Source organism: Coffea arabica, chromosome 3c, assembly GCF_036785885.1.
Source record: "Coffea arabica cultivar ET-39 chromosome 3c, Coffea Arabica ET-39 HiFi, whole genome shotgun sequence".
Lineage (NCBI taxonomy): Eukaryota > Viridiplantae > Streptophyta > Magnoliopsida > Gentianales > Rubiaceae > Coffea > Coffea arabica.
This window is the reverse complement of record NC_092314.1, coordinates 1,953,514-1,972,309: the sequence shown is the minus strand read 5'-3', so window position 1 is coordinate 1,972,309 and position 18,796 is coordinate 1,953,514. Positions and strand designations below refer to the sequence as shown.

The window sequence follows — 18,796 nt, the reverse complement described above, 5'->3', positions numbered from 1 at the left end:
CCTGTATTTGGATAAGAGATCATTATGAATAAAAATATTGATTTGTTTGAATAGAGTATTATTTGGAATAATTACTGTAGCCCTTTTTTTTATGTGATGTATGTGAGATAAAAAGTTGATTGGAAATATAAAAAAATGAGTTGAAAAATGTGTTTATGATGCAAGCGGAATATTATTTGGAATAATACGTGTATTCAAACAATATATTTTTAATGAATAAAATAATAAAATTTTTTGATGTGATGGATGTAAAATAAAAAAAATAAAATATTATTAAAAATATTTATAATATAAGACAAAAAGATTTTTACAAGTAAACCACTACTTTTTTTTTTTTTGGGTGCAAGGAAAAGGAAACCGTTGTTCAAACACACCTAAACAGCCAAAATTGGCCTTTATTTAAGCCAAACTTTAGAAGAACACCAACAATTCGTACCTATGTAACTTGTGTCAATTATCGTCAGCCACCAAAAACAGCCAAACTTTGTACAAAACCGCGAGAAAGCTGCGTCTGTCTGCCAAATCCCTCCCTCTCTGTCTCTCGAATTACCATTTGGCATTTGCGACCTCAGTCACTAATACTACCTTGCCACTTGCCACCTCTTCTTCTCTCCTCTCCTCTTCTCCGACCCAGAATTTTCGCGTTCTTTCCCCTTCTATTTTTTCCTGCCAACTTAATACCAAAATTATCATAAATCCCAATTATCTCAAAATCTCCCTCCAGAAATATCACTCTAGGGTTTCTATTTTTTTTCGGATTACACCTCCTACAAATAAATTTAGTTCGAATTTTTCGAAAAAGTTTCTCCCTTTCGGCCCCAGAAATGGGGCATTTTCATTTATTTTTCCAGACATTGGAAGATCAGCTGGAATTGGGATACTGGTAATGCTGCGGCTTTAAAAATTATATGTATTTAGTTTGGTTTTCAATTTTTATTTGTTCGCAGTGGTGGATTTTGACGTGCATTGAGCTTTTTTTGCCCCTCTGTGATATTGCATGTGAGTGAAAGTTGTTAATACGGTAATTGTTGGTTTGATTTTTTCTTTTTCTTCTCTCGTGGGGTTTTCACGCTTCGAGTTCTATGCAGTTATTTTTAGTTGGAAAAGTAATTATTGTTAATCTGTTTTGAGAAAACACGCATTATTAGGAGATTCTTGCAAACCATGGTTGGAATGATTAAGCGTTCGGTGGGACCCATTTTACTGCGTTTGTTTAAGATTTTCAATGACTGGATACTTTTTTGAGCAATGCTGCGGATTTTGAGCTATTTTTGGTAAATTGTGGGTTAGATTTAGCTGCTGTTTTTTATTTTATTTTATTTTATTGTGGCGGAATTCAAAATTCCATAAGTAGGGCCCAACTTTTCGACAATAGTTTCTGGGGTGGAAGATTTTAAAGATTCTGCTTTTGTTGTTTACCTGTGTAAATTTGGTAGAGCTACGGCAGTTTTGATACTGTCTGGATTTCGTAACTATTATTTTTTTTTTCTTGATAAATGATTTAAATTTGATGGCAGCGCATAGATCACATTGCCTTCCAAGTTTTAATGGTGTCTGCACTTCGAAGTCAGAGAATGGCAGCCTTGGCAAGGCTTCTAACAAGGTCGCATACTATTGCAGGTAAAAGGGAATGGATGTGAGAAAAAAATGGGTTGGGTATTTTTGAAATGACTCGCGTTTGATCTTCTCTCTTGTTGTCTTGGAATTTGGAATTTGTTACGTAATGACACTAGCAGGCATCTGGGCAAGAAGTATTTAGTACTGTCAAGGAAATGCCTCAGTCAGCTTATTAAGTTGCTAATTGCCACACATTAACTCACTGCTAATAGAGTATTGAACAATCAGTGAAAATGAGTACATGAAATACTGAGATGCTAATGGTGTAGTTGCTTTTACACTGTTAATGATATAATTTTTAAGCAACTTCTGAGCTGTGAGTGCTGTTCAAATTTTAAGTTTTGCACGACTTCTTTGGATACTATAGAGAACAATGCTCAATTGGAGGCCATTGTAAAATGTGGTTGGACAGTTATTTATCGTATTAATAAGGAGACATGTTACGGGCATAGTAAGGCAATACTGTCTTGACAATGTTTTCATTTCTGTCCAGCTGTAAAGTTTCTTAAACATGCTTTTCTTAGGTCTCATTTGTATAAGTATACTAATCTTGTTTTTTATTTTTTTTTGGCCTCCACCCATATCAGCAGATGACTTTGGCCACGAAAAATTAGCTGTGCAGCAGTACATTCACAGAGAATTCAGGGAGGCAGATGAAGCAAATTTAATTGATGAAATAGGTATTCAATGGATGCATAAATCACAAATTGAGATAGGTTTGAATGTAACTGTTGATTACAGTACAATGGACATGTTTTGATGAATAGTTAGTTCAAGAAGAAGGCTATCATATCTTTCAAGTTTTAAATTTTCAGTCAGGTTACGGAAGAAGACACAGTTTTCTTTTGTAAGGAGCCAGCCATTCCTCAAGATGGATGGAGAAACAAGTTCCATGTGGCTAACTCCTAATACATGAGATCAGAAATTCTTGAATTTAGTACAGCATATGGTTGCATGCTAATAACTTTTACTGTACCTTAAAAACTCTTTGTCCTCAATTTAACTTTAATACGTCAATTCTATCTTGCTTCTTCAATGTGTATGGCAAATTTTCCCCTTGCCTTTGGTGCTGAAACGGTCATAAAAAAGGGGCCAAACTTTGATAATAGCATTTTATCAACAAGTTTTGGGCTTGTCTCTGACATGGCTTATTGCAGAATTCTATCACTCTTGTCTTTTCTGGCTTGAACTGGGTAATGGTATTTCCTTCATTAAAAAAAAAATAGCAATTTTTTAATAAGAGAGTACAGCTATCACAAGATATTTGTTGGACGAGAAGACACAAAGCTCTAAGCTTATATTGATGTTTCATTCCAGTTAATTCAGTGTTGCCTTCATGGTTTTGTCTTGTAGATATGCATGTGTTTGGTTTGCGGCCGATGACAGATCCATTGCATTTGGTAAGCTTTGTAGCTTTCTCTTTTTGACTTGTTGCTAACATCTTTTGTAGTACTGGGATTGTATGGAGGATTGTGTTTAGGATAACTTGTCAAATGTTGTAAGTGGGCCAATTTTCCTTAATTCCTTCTAGCCCACCTCCAATACTGAAAACAGAAGAAAGAAAACTTTCTACGTTGGAAAATTCTCCAATTTTCTCTCATGGAATATTCCTTTACTTAAAGAAACCAAATAGAGAAAGGAGAACAGATCTTCCTGTGGACTTGCATCAGTTGCTGTCCTTGGATTGCTTCTCATATATATAGTACACAATGGTGTTTCTATGAGTGAAGAGCTTTCCATCAAGGTTGATTGGCTCTTTTGAGAGAGCATGCACAAATTCGGAAGGCTTAAAAGACCAGTTCATAGTCTTGCTTCGCATACCTACTTCACAAACTTGATGTTTTATTATTTATGACAATATTGCAGAGTTGGGGTGGAAGTATTTCAATGCCTTTATTACATATTAGAAGACATTCATGCTGAAAATAGTGGATAATGTATTAACTATGAAGATATCTGACATCATTGGGTGTGTTGTCTATACATTGGAGAAGTCTGAATCTTTGACATGTCAATGTAAAATGCCAATAATATGCAAGCCCAAAGCGCAAAAATTAAAACTCTTCTGCATTCTGGGGATTGTGGCCTTCAATCTGCAATCTCATCAATAGCATCTTGATACTTCAAACTCCTTTTAATGATGTTAGTCCTGATGAGAAAGGCTTAGGGTGTTAAATTGGGTGTTCAAGAATAGCAACTACGTTTGTGTGAAGCTCAAACAGTGTAACCTTTCAGAAAACATAACAACAATTATACTGCATCTTTTTTTTCAATCAGCTAGCTCTGCCTTCAAGTGGCATTTCACCCCTAACTACTATTGAGCACATCTATTGAATTTTGAAATTTAATTGAATTATATTTTATATTTTTAATTTCTACTAAAAAGTGTTGTCATTATTCATCTATATGGCTTCAACTGGTGAAATATTTTCTCTTAAGATATTTTTTTTTCTTGCGCCTGATGGATTCAAAGGACCTTTGATAACTTCAACCTGCCAGTGATTTTAATTGGCCATAATTGCTTGTGTACAGAATTCTCATTCGTGCTACATACTTCATTTTTGTTGCTTGTTCTGAAGGTATGTTGTAATGCATGTAAGAAGCCAATCAAGGCCAGCCAATATGCAATTCATGCAGGTTAGGTTTCTTTTTTGTTTTACTCATTTTTCTGTATTTTAAATATGGGATCTTATTGGGTCTTTTGTTGTTTCTCAACTGTTTGCTTGGTGATGCATTATTGATGGTTGTGGCTGATGCAATATTCACTCTACTTGAAGGGTCCAAGATATTATACTTAAGAAAAGAATTTTAGCAATATTATGCAGTAATTGATGTGGAAATTATGAGTTTTTTGCATGTGTCTCATGGACATGTTCTTTGCAAACCTCAATGAATAAGACATTGTGGGCTGTTATTTGTTAATGCCGATACTTGTAACTACTACATTCCCCTATACTATCAATTATTTTACTTTCCACTTGCAACATGATTGACTGTTTTTAGCCATGGTTTGGACTTTGTGTATATCTACTAAGCCTTTTGTTTAACATATTAATAAAATAAAAAAGAAAGGGGTTTTGATATTTGAGTAAGTTTACTAAGAGATGCATATTTTTGGGATTTAGTTGCATACTCTCTTTAAGCAATTTAGTCATGATCTCTGCTGCAGACATATTCATTTGAAGTTTCCTTGTGTGCTCATTAGTTGTCATTTTGAGTTTGAGATCTAAGCAACTTGATATGGTTTGCATAACGAAATTGCATGTGTTTCATTATGCAGTCGTGTGATCTGGGCATGATAACACATTTTTAATCGGTGATGTCCTTTTTTTCTGGTGTTTGTTAATGGGCTTTTGGCCTAAACATTTGCCTTACCCCTGTCTCCTTGCTAAATGTGTGGTAGCTTTGCCCTTATGGATCTTTACCAGAATTTGTGTTTCTGCTGATTTTTTCCAGAGCTTTGTAATTCATTGAACTGTAGTGAAGAAATTGGTTTGGAGCTTGAAGGAGGCACAGGGAACAAAAAGCCACCACGGAAGGACCGAAAGAAGTTGCTGGCTGTTAATTCCAGTATCCTTCTACCCTTCTCCTATCATCATGGCTTGGTAATTTGGGAGCCATTTCTCATGGCCTCTTTTTGTTTGATTACATGGAACTTCTGGAGGAAATGATGGTCTGAACTTTCAATGTTAATTTGCAAGATAAAATTAAGTTTGATACTTATATAAGCTTATACTGGATTGCTGGACGATAATTTGTTCTTTTAACCTCCATTAGACCAAATTACTACTGTAATAGATCGAGGCAAATTTGAGATTCTTGATGCCAGTGATATTTCTGCACCGGAATTGTGTTTGGATGCTCCCGCTACCGAAGGAAAAAGTATAATCTTTTGCTCTTGTTTTTTTTTTCCTTCACATAAAGTTGAATGTCTTAAATTTGCAGTAAGTTAGTCTGGTTATCCACGTTGTTGGATCAACTTATGGTAATCAAATGACTGAAGTCCCCCACACCTGTCCAATTAATGGATTAAAAAAGTTAAAGGGTATCTAATATAATTGCATAAATGGTCCTTCACGACACATAATTTGTTTTCTACTGTTCATGCCGTCTGTAGTTAATCTACTGGCATTTATGCTAATTTGCAGATGATGCAGTATTAGTTGATGTTTTAGGAACTGGTCGAAATACAAATTGCTTAGGGAATGCAACTTCACGTCCTAAAAAACGTGCAAAAATGTGAGTTTGTTTATCTTTAACTTAGCATCTCCTGGAGGCATCTGATGTACATTTTCCTTCTTTATTTGTATTATGCATTCCTGAATTGATTGCCCTACTGTGGGTATAGAGCTTCAATAGTTTAACCAAAACAAAGTTTTTTCAGAAAAGTACATCTAGGTTATGACAAGAAAGTAGTTCATCTTTTGAGACGAGTCCAGTAAATTTATCCTGCTTTAGTGTCTTTTGTGTATTTGCGGTCTGCTTAGGTGAAGAAGTGAGATGGACTTGGATTCAAAACCTCCAACAGTCATTGCTATATGATGTATTTCTGTAGGCAAGATTTAAGATGCAAGTGACCAAGAATATGATGTTATGTTGATATTTCACTTCATTTTTAGCTTTACCCCTTCATCGAGTGTGTCATCCTTGGTGTATGTGCATGAATCTTTCAAACTGGTACTTTTAAATTCAATGGGGAATTGGCTGCAGAACAATAATTCATGGAGTAATACCAATAGAAAGACTACTGGAATGAGTTTGCTGCACTCCCCCGAGCCCCACCCCCCGTCCTCCCCCAAATAAAACCCAAGTCAGAGAAGAAGATGACATTAGTTAAAATCTGCCTTCTTAAAGGTTTATATTCCAAATTGGTGCATAGAGTACGCCTCCCCACTCTCTGTCTCTTTGTATTCAATATACAATGCCTTTTTCTTTTGTAGGTCTAAGGCTGATGATGGTCCACGGCCACTATTGCATCTTCAACCTGCAAATGGTGACATATCCCAGGAGGCCCTGTTATGTAAGGCCAAGTCCAAGTGTATTCTAATTGTATTGACTTCTAAAGTTTAGCCTAGGCTTAGTTCAGAAAACAAAAAAGAGGAGGAAATGAGTAACCATACTTAACCAATATCTGAAATACTATGAAAATAAGAGCTCTGCAGATTTACTTGCATTATCAGTTTGTTGCATGGGTTGGTGTTTTTTGGTTTATGATGATCGGCTGTTGGTTTCTGGGGATGGGCAACCAACTTTTCGGAAAATGAATTATGAAACATTTCATCGATATCTTTAGGTCGTTCTGTGCACAATGGAGTGCAGTTCTTCATATCCAAGTCCTGTTTTCTTTATAGAGGTGTTGTTATTGTGATGTTCTGTTGAAGAGTGAATGGAAATGCTTTATTATGATGTTTTTTGTATCCTTTGGGGTTACCTCATGTTTGACTATACATTTTAGGAAAATCTCCTAGATTTTCTTTATTTTCTTTATTTCTCATCTCCTCTGTCTTTTTTCCTCTTTTAAAGCTACTTTCAACATTCCAAATTTCTTTCTTTTACTCATCTTATGCAACTTCTTCTTGATTCTTAGCACTGTCATTCTTTATCATCCGCTAGCAATTTTGGAGAAGAACCCACCTTTTCATTGGAAAGATTATTAGGGCATTACAACCATGTATACACTTTCTGCAGCTACAAGCTAAATATGGGGTTGTTTAGATATGGCATTATTTGAAAAAAAAAAATTTCTTGAATCATGAACATGTTTTTGAATCATCTTTTTATTTCGCATATATCACACCACAGAATTAATGTGCTCAAATTGTTAAACTTTTCTTGGATTCTCAGAATAATTTAGTCTATATGCTTTATATCCCCATCTTCTAACATTGAAAGCCTCTGAAATTTGTTCTCAGAGAGTTAGCATAATAGCCAGTTGCTTTTCTAGCATTCCATATATCTCTCATGGAGTTTTTTGTTCCCTTATTCAGTGGTGTGGCCCATCGATTGTTATTTTTATCTCCTTGAACAGTCCCTTTGAAGCTTGTTAAGTCTATTTCTTAGCTTTATTGAAATATTACAAAGCATGTAGTTCAATCACTTATTAATCAACTCCTGTTGACTGGATCTCAATGGTATCATTTTGATGATGTTGCCTCCTTTAATGTATCAATCTCCATTTTAATTAAACCAGACTCGACTGTTCAGATCAACCTTGAATCTATCCATGGTCTGGTTGGTCTGCTCTGGTTTATAGCTTAAAGCTTACAAAAGTCAAAAACTTGTACCCTATGAAGAACTTGCCAAAGTTGCCAAAACCTGTTAAAGAACTGAAACCGTTTAAAGTATAAAATTAACTGGTCTTATATATTATTTTTATAAATTTCTTTGATCCTGACTGTACCATACTGTTTGAACCAAAAGAAAATCAGAAGACCAATTTGGCAGCGCTACTTGCTTTTGATTTTATATTCCACCATTAGATAATGTGTAATCAGAATTTTCTGCTTCAACATATGGCACATCAGCAAACATGCATCCCCTGCTCTACAAAGATGCTGGCTCTCCCAAATTGAGAACTAATAATAGTTCTAGATGTATTGCATGTAGAAATTTTCGTTCGTGTTTTGGCTAATATCTAGATGTGAGTCAAACTACTTTGCTGCTGGATGAATGTGTTTCACTTGTTGCATCTCTGTCATGTGATCAGGTGGACAGGATACTAGAAGATCAACGACAGGCACTGAGAAGACATCTAATCAAGTAATTACAGACCAAATACCTCAGCAACTTTCTGATTGTTACACTCTGAACAAAGGTATATCTGTTTTTGGCTCACATAAGCATAAGTAATTCTTTAACAACCAAGAAAATCTGTCCTATTGCTTTTAGAGAATTGAAGCTTGAAGCTTAGTGTTAGTTTATCCAGTATTCCCGTGAATATGATTTTGTGTCAATAATCTCAGATGTTCCAGTGCCCCTTGCAACCAAAGTTTATTATTCTCAACGGAATCAGCGCTTGCGATCAGCAGTCAGATATATGTATTGCGAAACATCAAATGAGTGTCATTCAAATGAATTTATTAGTGCAAAAATATGTCAGCCAAATGCTGATCGAATTTTGACTTCATCTCCGAACAGCTATTGTTCTGATCAATTTACTGATTACCAGCAAGACAAGGTAGGAGGCTAAACATTTCTGCTTGACATGCCCTGTTATATGCTGCTTTATGTTATCAAAAGCCAGTTTCTCAATGTATTTATGATTTTTGTTTCTTCTGTCGACATAATGCTTTAGCTGCTGTATTGTCTTATAAACTAAAATGAGTTAATGCTTTGAACATTTTTAGTACGCTAATCTTCTTTTCTATAATTCTCATGCAACAGGAAGCTGGTAATTGTCTGTACTCAGCACATAAACAAGATAAAATTCTTTCACAGAGTTCGGAATCGAACTCATGCAAATCAGGAGGATTGCCACCTAACATGAACATTTCTGATCAGTTTCCTGTGAATAATGTCCTTGGACCTCAAACTACTCTTGGAAAGATGACAAGCAATTACCTTTCTAATTCTTATTCTTTTGCTGACAGCTCTTGTAATTAATTCTTATTAGCTTCCCTCGTTCTGCTCTTCTTCACAAATCAACTGTGAATTCTAGTATCTTTACAGAAACCACAGTCAAGACTCGAATTGTAAATGGCTGATAAGTAGACTAGGGATGTAGTACACTGCAAAGAGTGTTCATTACCAGAAGAGAGTCAGATGGATGTGCTTACTGCTGCTCAACCACAGAGGATAATTGTTTGCTCTGTGGAGGTAATTTACATTAAGCCTTTACACGCCCGGTTAGGATCTAATTGCTGGAATTGGTGGTGGAACAGAATTTTCATGCACAGTTTTTCCATCAACGTAGTGTGTTTTAACTATCAGACTTGTATAGCAGCTATGAAAAAGTGAATCTTTAGTTTTAAATGCCGTGTATGGTTATGAACATATTTGTGGGGTTGTTAATGAAGGACGCCATTGGGTGGAGATCAATACCATTCCCGGGTGTGGGCTGTCCATAGACCAAACGTCAAGGTTTTGGTCCTTTCCCTTTCTCATGCGGTGCTTGTCTTGTGAGTTTTTGAGTGGGCAAAAGACCTCCAGATTTTCATTATCATAATAGAGCACATCCGCTCAAATTGCTGCTCCTTTGTTCTTGTGAGTATACTTGCCGCCGCCTGTTCTTGTGAATATCCTTTTTCCCGGGGCTACCACGTGAAGGGAATATCATAATTATCAGATTGGCATGCCGTTACATCTTCCTAATTTTAAACATGCCGAAATGCATTTGTGCTTCAGCAACCGATAGATTCTCCATCTTCTGTCCAACACCTGAGCAGGAGAGGGCTCTGCCTTTCGGAAGATACTGTTCATGCTGGTAGTTGGTCACTGGTCACATTCACTATACTTATTAGTTGCTGCCAGTGCCTAGACCAACTGGGCATTCGGCCTGCTGAATAGAAAAAATTGAAAGCTCCATCCATATTCTGGCTGTGGGCGCCAGGGGTTTGGCTGGTGGGTGTCACTTGGTGCTGCTATTCAATGAGATATCGAAGTCCAGTTCCAATGGGGCAGCAGCCTGATCATTTGGCCTGCACTGATGTCAAATATGGTGACATTAAGATAGCGATGGAGGTCGATGGCTTTTTTTTTACCCCCCCCCCCAACCTTTAGAGAGGGTCATTACCCCCAAGCTATGAGCCTTTAGATGGAGAAAGGCATGATACTAATCATCAAATTAAAAACTGGCAGCTGGTAATCCTCGCAATCTGTCCTTTTGTCTTGCATTACTACTCTCCAGAAGTATTCACTCTGGGATGGAAAAACTTCTCAAGAAACGACATCTTGGAAAGAACCTTCAAAGTAAGTATTGCAGCAATGTGGCACCAATTATAAGCCCAGCCGTAACATGTCCACTTACAGGGTGCATTCCTGGCTGCTGCTGCAATCAAGTCTTCTTTATGTACTGTTGCTTATTCTGTAATTGTTTCAAGGAAGATATTTTTCTTTAATTATTCCGGAGACTGATTGATGTGTAGGACTCGGTATTTTTTATGCGCCCCGCATCTTTCTTGGTGTGTGTGTGTGTGTGTGGGGGGGTGTGTCGATACTCGATACTATATTTCTTGATGATAAGGTAGTTGAAACCACGACATATCAAAAAGAGAACTTAAAATAACCCTCCACGGGAAATGAGTTAGGAAACAAATGTGATATATGACTAGGTTTAGAGATTCTTACATCCATTTCAAGATTCTTTGAAGAAGCTGAAAACATGATGATACGCAGAAGGTGGTTGATTTTTTTCCCTTTTCTATTCTTACAATATTATATACTCTCTTCACTAGTGCTTTCAAGCTTCATAATGGTAAAGAGTAATAAGCCAAATATAAAGCATACATGAACAACACGTCAAGAAAAATATTTTATCCTTAAAAGGGGAAGTAATAATGTTTTAAACTAATTAACGGGCCATAAGTAACAACTATTTGAGCATATTCTTTCTTAATGCTTAGATGAGGTCACATTATTGTTATTGCAATTTCAGATAGAAGCACACTAAGAGTAAATTAAAAGTGTAGTTAGGGCAGCTAAGCTAAAGATAAAACTAAGGTCGGTGCTTAACACCATCCTAGATATTTTTGCTGTAGTAGCCTCTTGTGATGTCCCCACAAGCTTCGGCTTTGCAATAATGGGAAAAGGAAAGAAAAAGACGTACTAGAATTTGCCAAGGTGGGCTAATTCAACACCCCAAGTGGGAAAACTTGATTGAGCAAAACTCATATATATGATTTCAAGTGCTTTTGATTTTGGTTTTGAGTGCTTATGGACGAAACTTACCCCTGGTTAATTTTCTCTGAACACAAAGCAAAGCATCATACCTGCACTAATACATCGGATTCCATCGAAGCTTCAAAATTAAGGGTTAATGCATCTGGGCGAGAGAGTATTGCTAGTGCTAAATGCATCCCTCCTCCTAATTAATTGTGCATCTAAAACTTAAAAGAGAGATGAATCGTTTAAAAGCGATGGAGTAAAAGCGATATCATAACCCACTCAGAGGATCATTAGTTGGAGAAAAGCTGCCTTTTTTTTTTTTTTTTTTTCTGGATAATTATGGGCACAGAATGAATGTACTCCATCAAATATGTTCACTCGTTTTCATGGCAAGGCAAGATATTTGCACGCGTACGTATTATCAACTTTTTTTTTTTTTTTTTTCTCTAGCCTGCAGGTTTCATATATATTCTTCCACCAACAACGAAGCCATGTGATACAATTACAAGGACTAGTGCATGGTACTGCCTAGATAAGTTTAATGGTGGAAGCATCTATCTGATGTTATTTCATTGCCTGCTGCCTTTGTCTCTACTGCCCTGATGGATGTCCCTGTTGGTAGCCCAAGAACCACTCAAAAGGTCAGACAACGTTATAATCCGCGTTAGGTTAAACAAAATATCTCCGGCCAAAACTCAAATCCTTGAATAATATATAGTTTATTGTTGCCTTTTAAGATTTTTCGTCTCAAAAGGAAAAAAAGAAGAAGAAGAAGAAGGGATGTTTTGTCTCGTGGGCGAGAGAAAAAAGGGTTTAGTCCAAGCACGTACGGTGCTGTCTGAGTTGAGCTATCAAGCTTGTTTGTTTTTAGAACGTCAATTTCACAATTTCTTGTCTTGCATGGGTTGATCAGATTTTTAATTAGACTTGAAGAATGGTGGTAAACTTTGGGAAAGTTTAGGCACAAGATCATGTGATTTTCTGCATTGCTTCGAAGCATCTTTTTACGCAGATAGGAAGGTTTACGCAGATAGATAAAATTGCAAGTAATTCTCGGACTGTGGTGGATGCTGGTTTTAAAACATTAATCATTCATTGAGGTTCTTCTTCGTTAATAAAATCATGATTACAACCATCTAGTGTGGGAAAAATTCTCCAGGGTGCAGACTTCATCAAATTAATGATGCTGCTAGTATGGTTTATTAATAATTGTTTTACATTATTGTCAACAGATTCATAATTTTGTAATATTAATCAGACAAAGTAATTTTGTTGCACCTACTGACTTGTCTTTTCAACTCATATGATTGATACAACACTTATCGTTCAATAAACAAACATCGGATGCCAAAAAATATTAGCTTCCAAGTCCTAATTAATTGCCCCATAATCTGTTCGCAAAAACGTCAAATGAAGGTCAAAGGCGCACGTAAACCTGAATGATCCATTCTAACCCACGGCTTACTACTTGGAAAACTGCTTTACGTTAAGACTGACGTCTAAAACTCTCATTTTTCTAATCTAAATTAGCAGATAAAGTATATGTTAGACTTCACGTTGAAAAAGAAAATGAGAACATTCTATTAACTAGAGTTATCGTCTTTTTTTTTTTTTCAATACAGTGAATGTTCCAACTTTTTGTCAGACTAATCTCCCTGCGCCCGTGCACCTCGTCCCTCCAAGGATACACACGAGACAGTAAAAGAGTCAGAATCGACCACGCGACCTGAAGCCTAATGAGGTTATTCCATAGCCAGTCGATCTGCGCCTGAGGGGCAACTAGAGTTATCGTCAGATGTTAACTAATAAGGAGTTGAGTCATACCCAACATTATATTATTTTCTCTATCCACAGGAGGACTCGATAGTTAATGCTTAAGAGTATTGAGGGAAAAAAAAATATTCTTCTTTCTTGTGAGTCTGGAGGTCGGCTTTCAATAAGAATAACGTGTTTATATGAAATGCTGACCATTTGGTGACCATTCAAGAATTCAGCGATCCTATACTAAGGCTCGGTCACAGAAGACAAATCAACAATACCACTACCCCCCATAGTAATTTATTAGAATGCAGTAATGTCGTCAACAGAATTAGGCTAGAATATATTTCTCATATGAAGGAATAGACGAAGCACACCAAAATTGTAGCAAACTTTACCGGTCACTATGGTGATTGACTCAATAATGCTCGCAGTAAGGATTGGATTAGATTAGATGGTAAAAGGAAAGGAATTGTAAGCAGAAGGCGGTCGAGATTCAAAACTTCGCACTTATTTAGAACAAAAAAAAAAACTCATTAATGTTCACAATTAACATTTCGTATAAAAGAAATTGTCAGATGGACTACGTTGTCCAAACTATTAGTGAAAAAGCTGGAAAAGAGTTCAAATTGAATAAAAGAAATGAAATGCATGGATGAGTAATTAGTTTAGAAGCATCCATTAAATAACAATGGCTTATATCTTCCCCTCGAGCAGAGGTGGAAATAGGAAGAAAACTAATATAGAGGAAGGTAAAGAATTTCTGAGCTTTTTTTTTTTTTTCCCCTAAAATAGTAGTGTGAAGTAAGAATGAATGGCTTTTTAGTAACACTAATTACGGCCATGGTTCCACCAAACACAACCCTGTGAGGCTAATGCTGACCCAATTTCATTTCCTTTTCAGCTAAGCAAATGGGTGAACCATCCTAAAATTCATAATTACCTAATCCTTTATCTTTCCCTCCAATTATGCGATCACAAGAAGCATTGCAGACCAATCATTGTCACTTTATGCTTCCATTTACAAAACTATCGTCACAAAGATCTTTACCATATTATCAGTTTTTTTTTTTTTTTTGTATAACCCACACGTATCCGCATTCGTCTTACGATCAGCAACTAATCATGCTCGAGTCAGGTCGGATCCCTTGCAGAGGAAAGCTCTTCCAACGTTATCTTTTCCATTCCTATGGGTTTCGAATCCGAAACTTTATGGTCAAGAGATGATGCAAGCTTATTTCGCTTACACCAACATCCGCTGGTCTTTATCATATTATCAGTGATTATTGGTGTTAAAGTCTTCAAGAAATTGTTAATGGATCTAAAATCAATCAATAAAAAAATTTTCGGTTCACCTCTTATGCTCATTTCTAAGCAGGTTTTACGAACACAAACGACAAGGAGAACAAGATCCTTGCCAAAGCTGTGTAAATTGAAAACTTCTGCTGCTGAATCAATAAAAAGATTATTGTTAATTTCTAATTCTAAACTTTCATGAAAGGCAAATACCATAACAATAAGACTCAAACAGGCTAATTACGCTTATAAAACTTCATAATTCATATGTGATTTTGTTTTCCCACAAGGAGGTACGTTAATCATTAATCATAATAAAACTATATATAATACAGATCAGCCTCCCAAGGAGGATATGGAGCATTAACAACTTGACGTATCTGGTACCCTTCTGTCGTAAAAATTATAAAACACTAAATAAGATACACAAAAATAAATAAATAAAATGCAGCACAGTTTTTTTTTTTTTGACAAAAAAATACAGCACGGCTTTGTCCAATCAGACAAGTTTGTGGACCCTCGACCTTAAATGATTTTATCTCTCTCCATCCACTAGCACTCACTCTCATAAATACAACTGCAAGCTTCCCTTTGTAGCTGGCACATCTCTCTCAATCTCCCTGTTTAATTTCTTGTTTACTGCTGGCTTCTATATTGTTCATCGTTCTCTTCGCCCCTTCTGGCCTTGTCTAGTTCTCTTTTTATGACTGAAAACAATTCATTATATCTCTCCTTCACTTGGCAATTAATTAGATACTTTATCTGTAATTGTAACTGAAGCCCGCATATTTATCCAGAAAAAGCCCATTAAAAAAAAGTTCCTGTTTTTCTTTCCCCTAAACAACCCTTCAACATGTCTCTCAAACCAGCTTAATTCCCATCGCCAATCTTCTCAAGTTTCGATTTTTCAGTGCTAAAACTAGTTTTTATCCATTGCGAATTATACCTAGACTGAACCCACATTGTAAATTAGTTTTTTTCCCTCCTGATTCCCAGAAAGATTTGACTTTGTTGAAGATGAAGTTGAGATTGAGGTCACCTAAGGTTGTCCAAGACAGCTCTGTGGCAGGGGAGGCTGAAGTGGATGAAAGGTCGAGCCAGAGCTGTTGGGCTAATATGCCATCAGAGCTGTTGAGGGAGGTATTAATTAGGATTGAAGAATCTGAAGACAAATGGCCTTCGAGGAAAAACGTGGTGGCATGTGCAGGAGTGTGTAGGGGCTGGAGGGAGATTATGAAGGAGGTGGTAAAAACTCCTCAAGTTTCTGGGAGGATTACTTTTCCTATATCTGTTAAACAGGTCTGGATACTTACCTGTTTTTTTCTTCTTCTTTTTTTTTTCTTTCTTTTTACAGTTTATTGGTTGATGGGGTTTTCTTCGTTTTTAGTTCTCATGGCTCATACTTTTCAGGTGATTGTTTGTGTGTGTTTGTGTGTGAAAGTTGAGAATTCGTCGTGCTTGTAGTCTTGTTTTGTGTATGGTGGTGGTAGTTACTAGTTAGTGTTTTGTATTCCAAGTATAGAAAATCTGGCCCTTTTTTTTGTCTAATTTTTTGGGGTCGAAGGGGAGGCGCGGGGAAGAAGAAACAGACAGGCCGACGGCGACAGCCGAAATTGGACCTTGATTCTAAGACAGGACGATAAGAAAAGACGATAAGGAGAGGAGCAAAGGCCCTTTACCCACTGAGTTTTATTTGATATTTGGAATATTGGAAGGATTTTAGGTGGATTTTGGGTGTATGCGAATGAAGTGTTAATGTCTTAATGGATTCAAGAGCGGAGCTTTTCTTATAGGTGGACACTTTATGTAAAGAGCGGGTGGGAAGAATCTTATCAGGGGAAAGAATAAAGAGTAAGAAGTTAAAACCATTCTGGGACAAAGCACGAAAGGATGATGATTTTAAAATAATTCGTTTTGTTTGCTAGCCATGGGTTATTTAAGTGATGGTGATGTAAAAGTTCCTCTAAAAGTTGCCGGCTATATTCCACTATTTGTGCGCCTCTCAAGTTTTTGCTTCATGTATGGGAATTTTACAACCGTGCATCACCCCGGCTGCGCCGACTGAATAGCTGTCTTTTTTTTGGTGCTGGAAGAACATTAAGAAAGTATTGACTTTTTCATAGCTTTCAAAATATAAAAGTAAATAACTGAGTGAAGGTTCAGATAGGCCATCTTAGAAAGAGTATGCTTATATGCCTGTGGCTTTTGATGAGAATGGTCAGTGATATTATCAAAATAATGGAAGCTAAAGGAGGAAAGAATTTCCTTTTAGCAGCCTCATTGCTGAGTCAATGCTTCTAAGTGATGTCGCTTTTGTGCTCTAGGTTCATTATTCGGAACCAAATCACGTTTTGCCTTATAGTTGTCAGAAAATGTTTATCTCTATTCAGATTTACAATGAAACTCTTCCCCAGTTCATCCATTACTTGAGAAGTGCATTATGAAACAATCTTCTTCGACGTAATAGCACATTCATAGAAATTTAGTTTCTTTGCAGCCTGGTCCGAGAGATACTCTCCTGCAGTGCTTCATAAAAAGGAATCAGTCTTCGCAAACGTATCATCTTTACCTGAGTTTAAGTCAGGGTAATAATTCTCATCTCAAAACTTGTATATGAGCATTGCACTTTGCATTTTGAATTGCTTTCCTTGTTCTTCACAACATGTAATTGGAGAAGGAAGTGCTTCAGTTAGCATTTCCTAAATGAAGTGCCCTTTTAACTCAGTTGAGCAATTGCCTATCCTTAAATGTGTTTGGTGATGAAATATTCATAATATTTTCTGAACTAAGAGCACTTTTAAGCAAGGGTTGCGAGTATTTACATTTTGCTTTACTTGGTCTTTCTTGCAGCATTGGCTGATGATGGGAAGTTTCTTCTTGCTGCCCGCAGATGTAGGCGACCTACCTGCACTGATTACATCGTCTCTCTAAACACAGATGACATGTCTAAAGGAAGCAAAACTTACATAGGAAAATTGAGGTGCGTGCAATCTGCTTGGTCATCTTCCTTTTGGCTGGTAATATATTCTGCTTCAATAGGAGCTCATCAACATGTTTTGCTATCTGCAAGGTCAAATTTTCTGGGAACGAAGTTTGTTGTATATGATGCACTTCCTCCCCATGCTGGCAATAGAATGGCAAAAAGCCGATCCACTAGGCTGGTAGGGACAAAGCAAGTGTCTGCTAGAATCCCTCCAGGCAACTATCCTGTAGCTCACATTTCTTATGAATTAAACGTGCTGGGAGCTCGGTAAGACTGAAGGTTTTATATCTCGAGTTGACTCGTAATATCATATATTTATTTCAAGCTCGCGAGTGCTCTGATAACGATTTTTTTTCTTTTTATCATACAAAAGTAGGGGTCCAAGAAGAATGCACTGCGTCATGGACCAGATCCCAGCATCTTCTATTAAGCCTGGAGGTGTGGCCCCAACACAGATCGATTTACCCACTGGCAGTGCTGATTACTTCCCATTATTCCGGTCAAAATCAAGCAAGTTTGAGAAATCCGTTTCTAGCCCTTCAGATGATCCGACAGAGGGATCCTTAGTTTTGAGAAACAAGGCTCCAAGATGGCATGAACAACTCCAGTGCTGGTGTTTGAACTTCCATGGACGGGTGACAGTCGCTTCAGTCAAGAACTTTCAGTTGGTAGCTTCACCTGAGAACGGCCAACGCGGGCCAGAACACGAGAAAGTCATCCTCCAGTTTGGCAAAGTAGGAAAGGATGTATTCACAATGGATTATAGGTATCCAATCTCGGCTTTTCAAGCGTTTGCCATCTGCCTTAGCAGCTTTGACACAAAGATTGCGTGTGAATGAAGAGGAGTTTGATAATTATCCTTGTGTATTCTGTGTGGCCTGCTTACAGTCTAGGGCATGCTTGTCTTTTCATAATACCAAGTATATTTCTGGAGTAATACACATACAATGTAACATAATTAACTCTGGATGCTATTCCCCAGATTGTACTGAGCATTACTGTTCTCGTGCCTGTTTAGTCGCAGTTATTCAACAAGAATAGCCATTTCTGTTTTCTTCAGTCTCATCCTTGCTGTTTGATGTGTCTAAATGGTTTCTGTTTCGTATAATATTCTAGCTTAAGATTTATGGATTTCTTTTCGTGGAGTACCTCCACACTGTTGTTTAGGCTATTCAGTTGTTCTGATTGACGCATATCGATTTCTACCAAGTCTTCCATAATTGTTGTGGCTATCCCTTCCCTGACCTGGGATTCTCCAGATACAAATTCTTTTTTATTTTCATTTTATTCTTATTTTTTCCCAGTGTATTGGTAAAATTC

At 36.9% G+C, this 18,796-nt stretch overlaps 2 protein-coding genes across 4 annotated transcripts; both read left to right on the top strand.

Moving 5' to 3' along the window:
• The first annotated feature begins 387 nt into the window (after positions 1–387).
• Positions 388–9,717, top strand: LOC113734004 (uncharacterized). 2 transcript variants are annotated; one of them, XM_027260279.2, is made up of 12 exons: positions 388–883; positions 1,518–1,620; positions 2,208–2,297; positions 2,971–3,017; positions 4,197–4,254; positions 5,074–5,187; positions 5,395–5,499; positions 5,766–5,856; positions 6,558–6,637; positions 8,324–8,431; positions 8,580–8,794; positions 9,001–9,717. In XM_027260279.2, exons 2-12 carry the CDS (start codon positions 1,548–1,550, stop codon positions 9,217–9,219), a joined length of 1,200 nt encoding a protein of 399 aa, XP_027116080.1. In that variant the 5' UTR covers positions 388–883; positions 1,518–1,547; the 3' UTR covers positions 9,220–9,717. The 2 variants fall into 2 exon arrangements, with proteins under 2 accessions (XP_027116080.1, XP_027116079.1); XM_027260278.2 differs by having other exon boundaries at positions 390–883; positions 2,205–2,297.
• A 5,616-nt stretch (positions 9,718–15,333) lies between these two features.
• On the top strand, positions 15,334–18,535 carry LOC140037501 (tubby-like F-box protein 3). Of its 2 annotated transcripts, none has more exons than XM_072081723.1 (5): positions 15,334–15,792; positions 16,991–17,078; positions 17,344–17,473; positions 17,564–17,743; positions 17,850–18,535. In XM_072081723.1, the coding sequence occupies exons 1-5, from the start codon at positions 15,511–15,513 to the stop codon at positions 18,313–18,315; spliced, it is 1,146 nt and encodes a 381-aa protein (XP_071937824.1). In that variant the 5' UTR covers positions 15,334–15,510; the 3' UTR covers positions 18,316–18,535. The 2 variants fall into 2 exon arrangements, with proteins under 2 accessions (XP_071937824.1, XP_071937823.1); XM_072081722.1 differs by having other exon boundaries at positions 15,367–15,792; positions 17,853–18,535.
• The last annotated feature ends 261 nt before the right edge of the window (positions 18,536–18,796 follow it).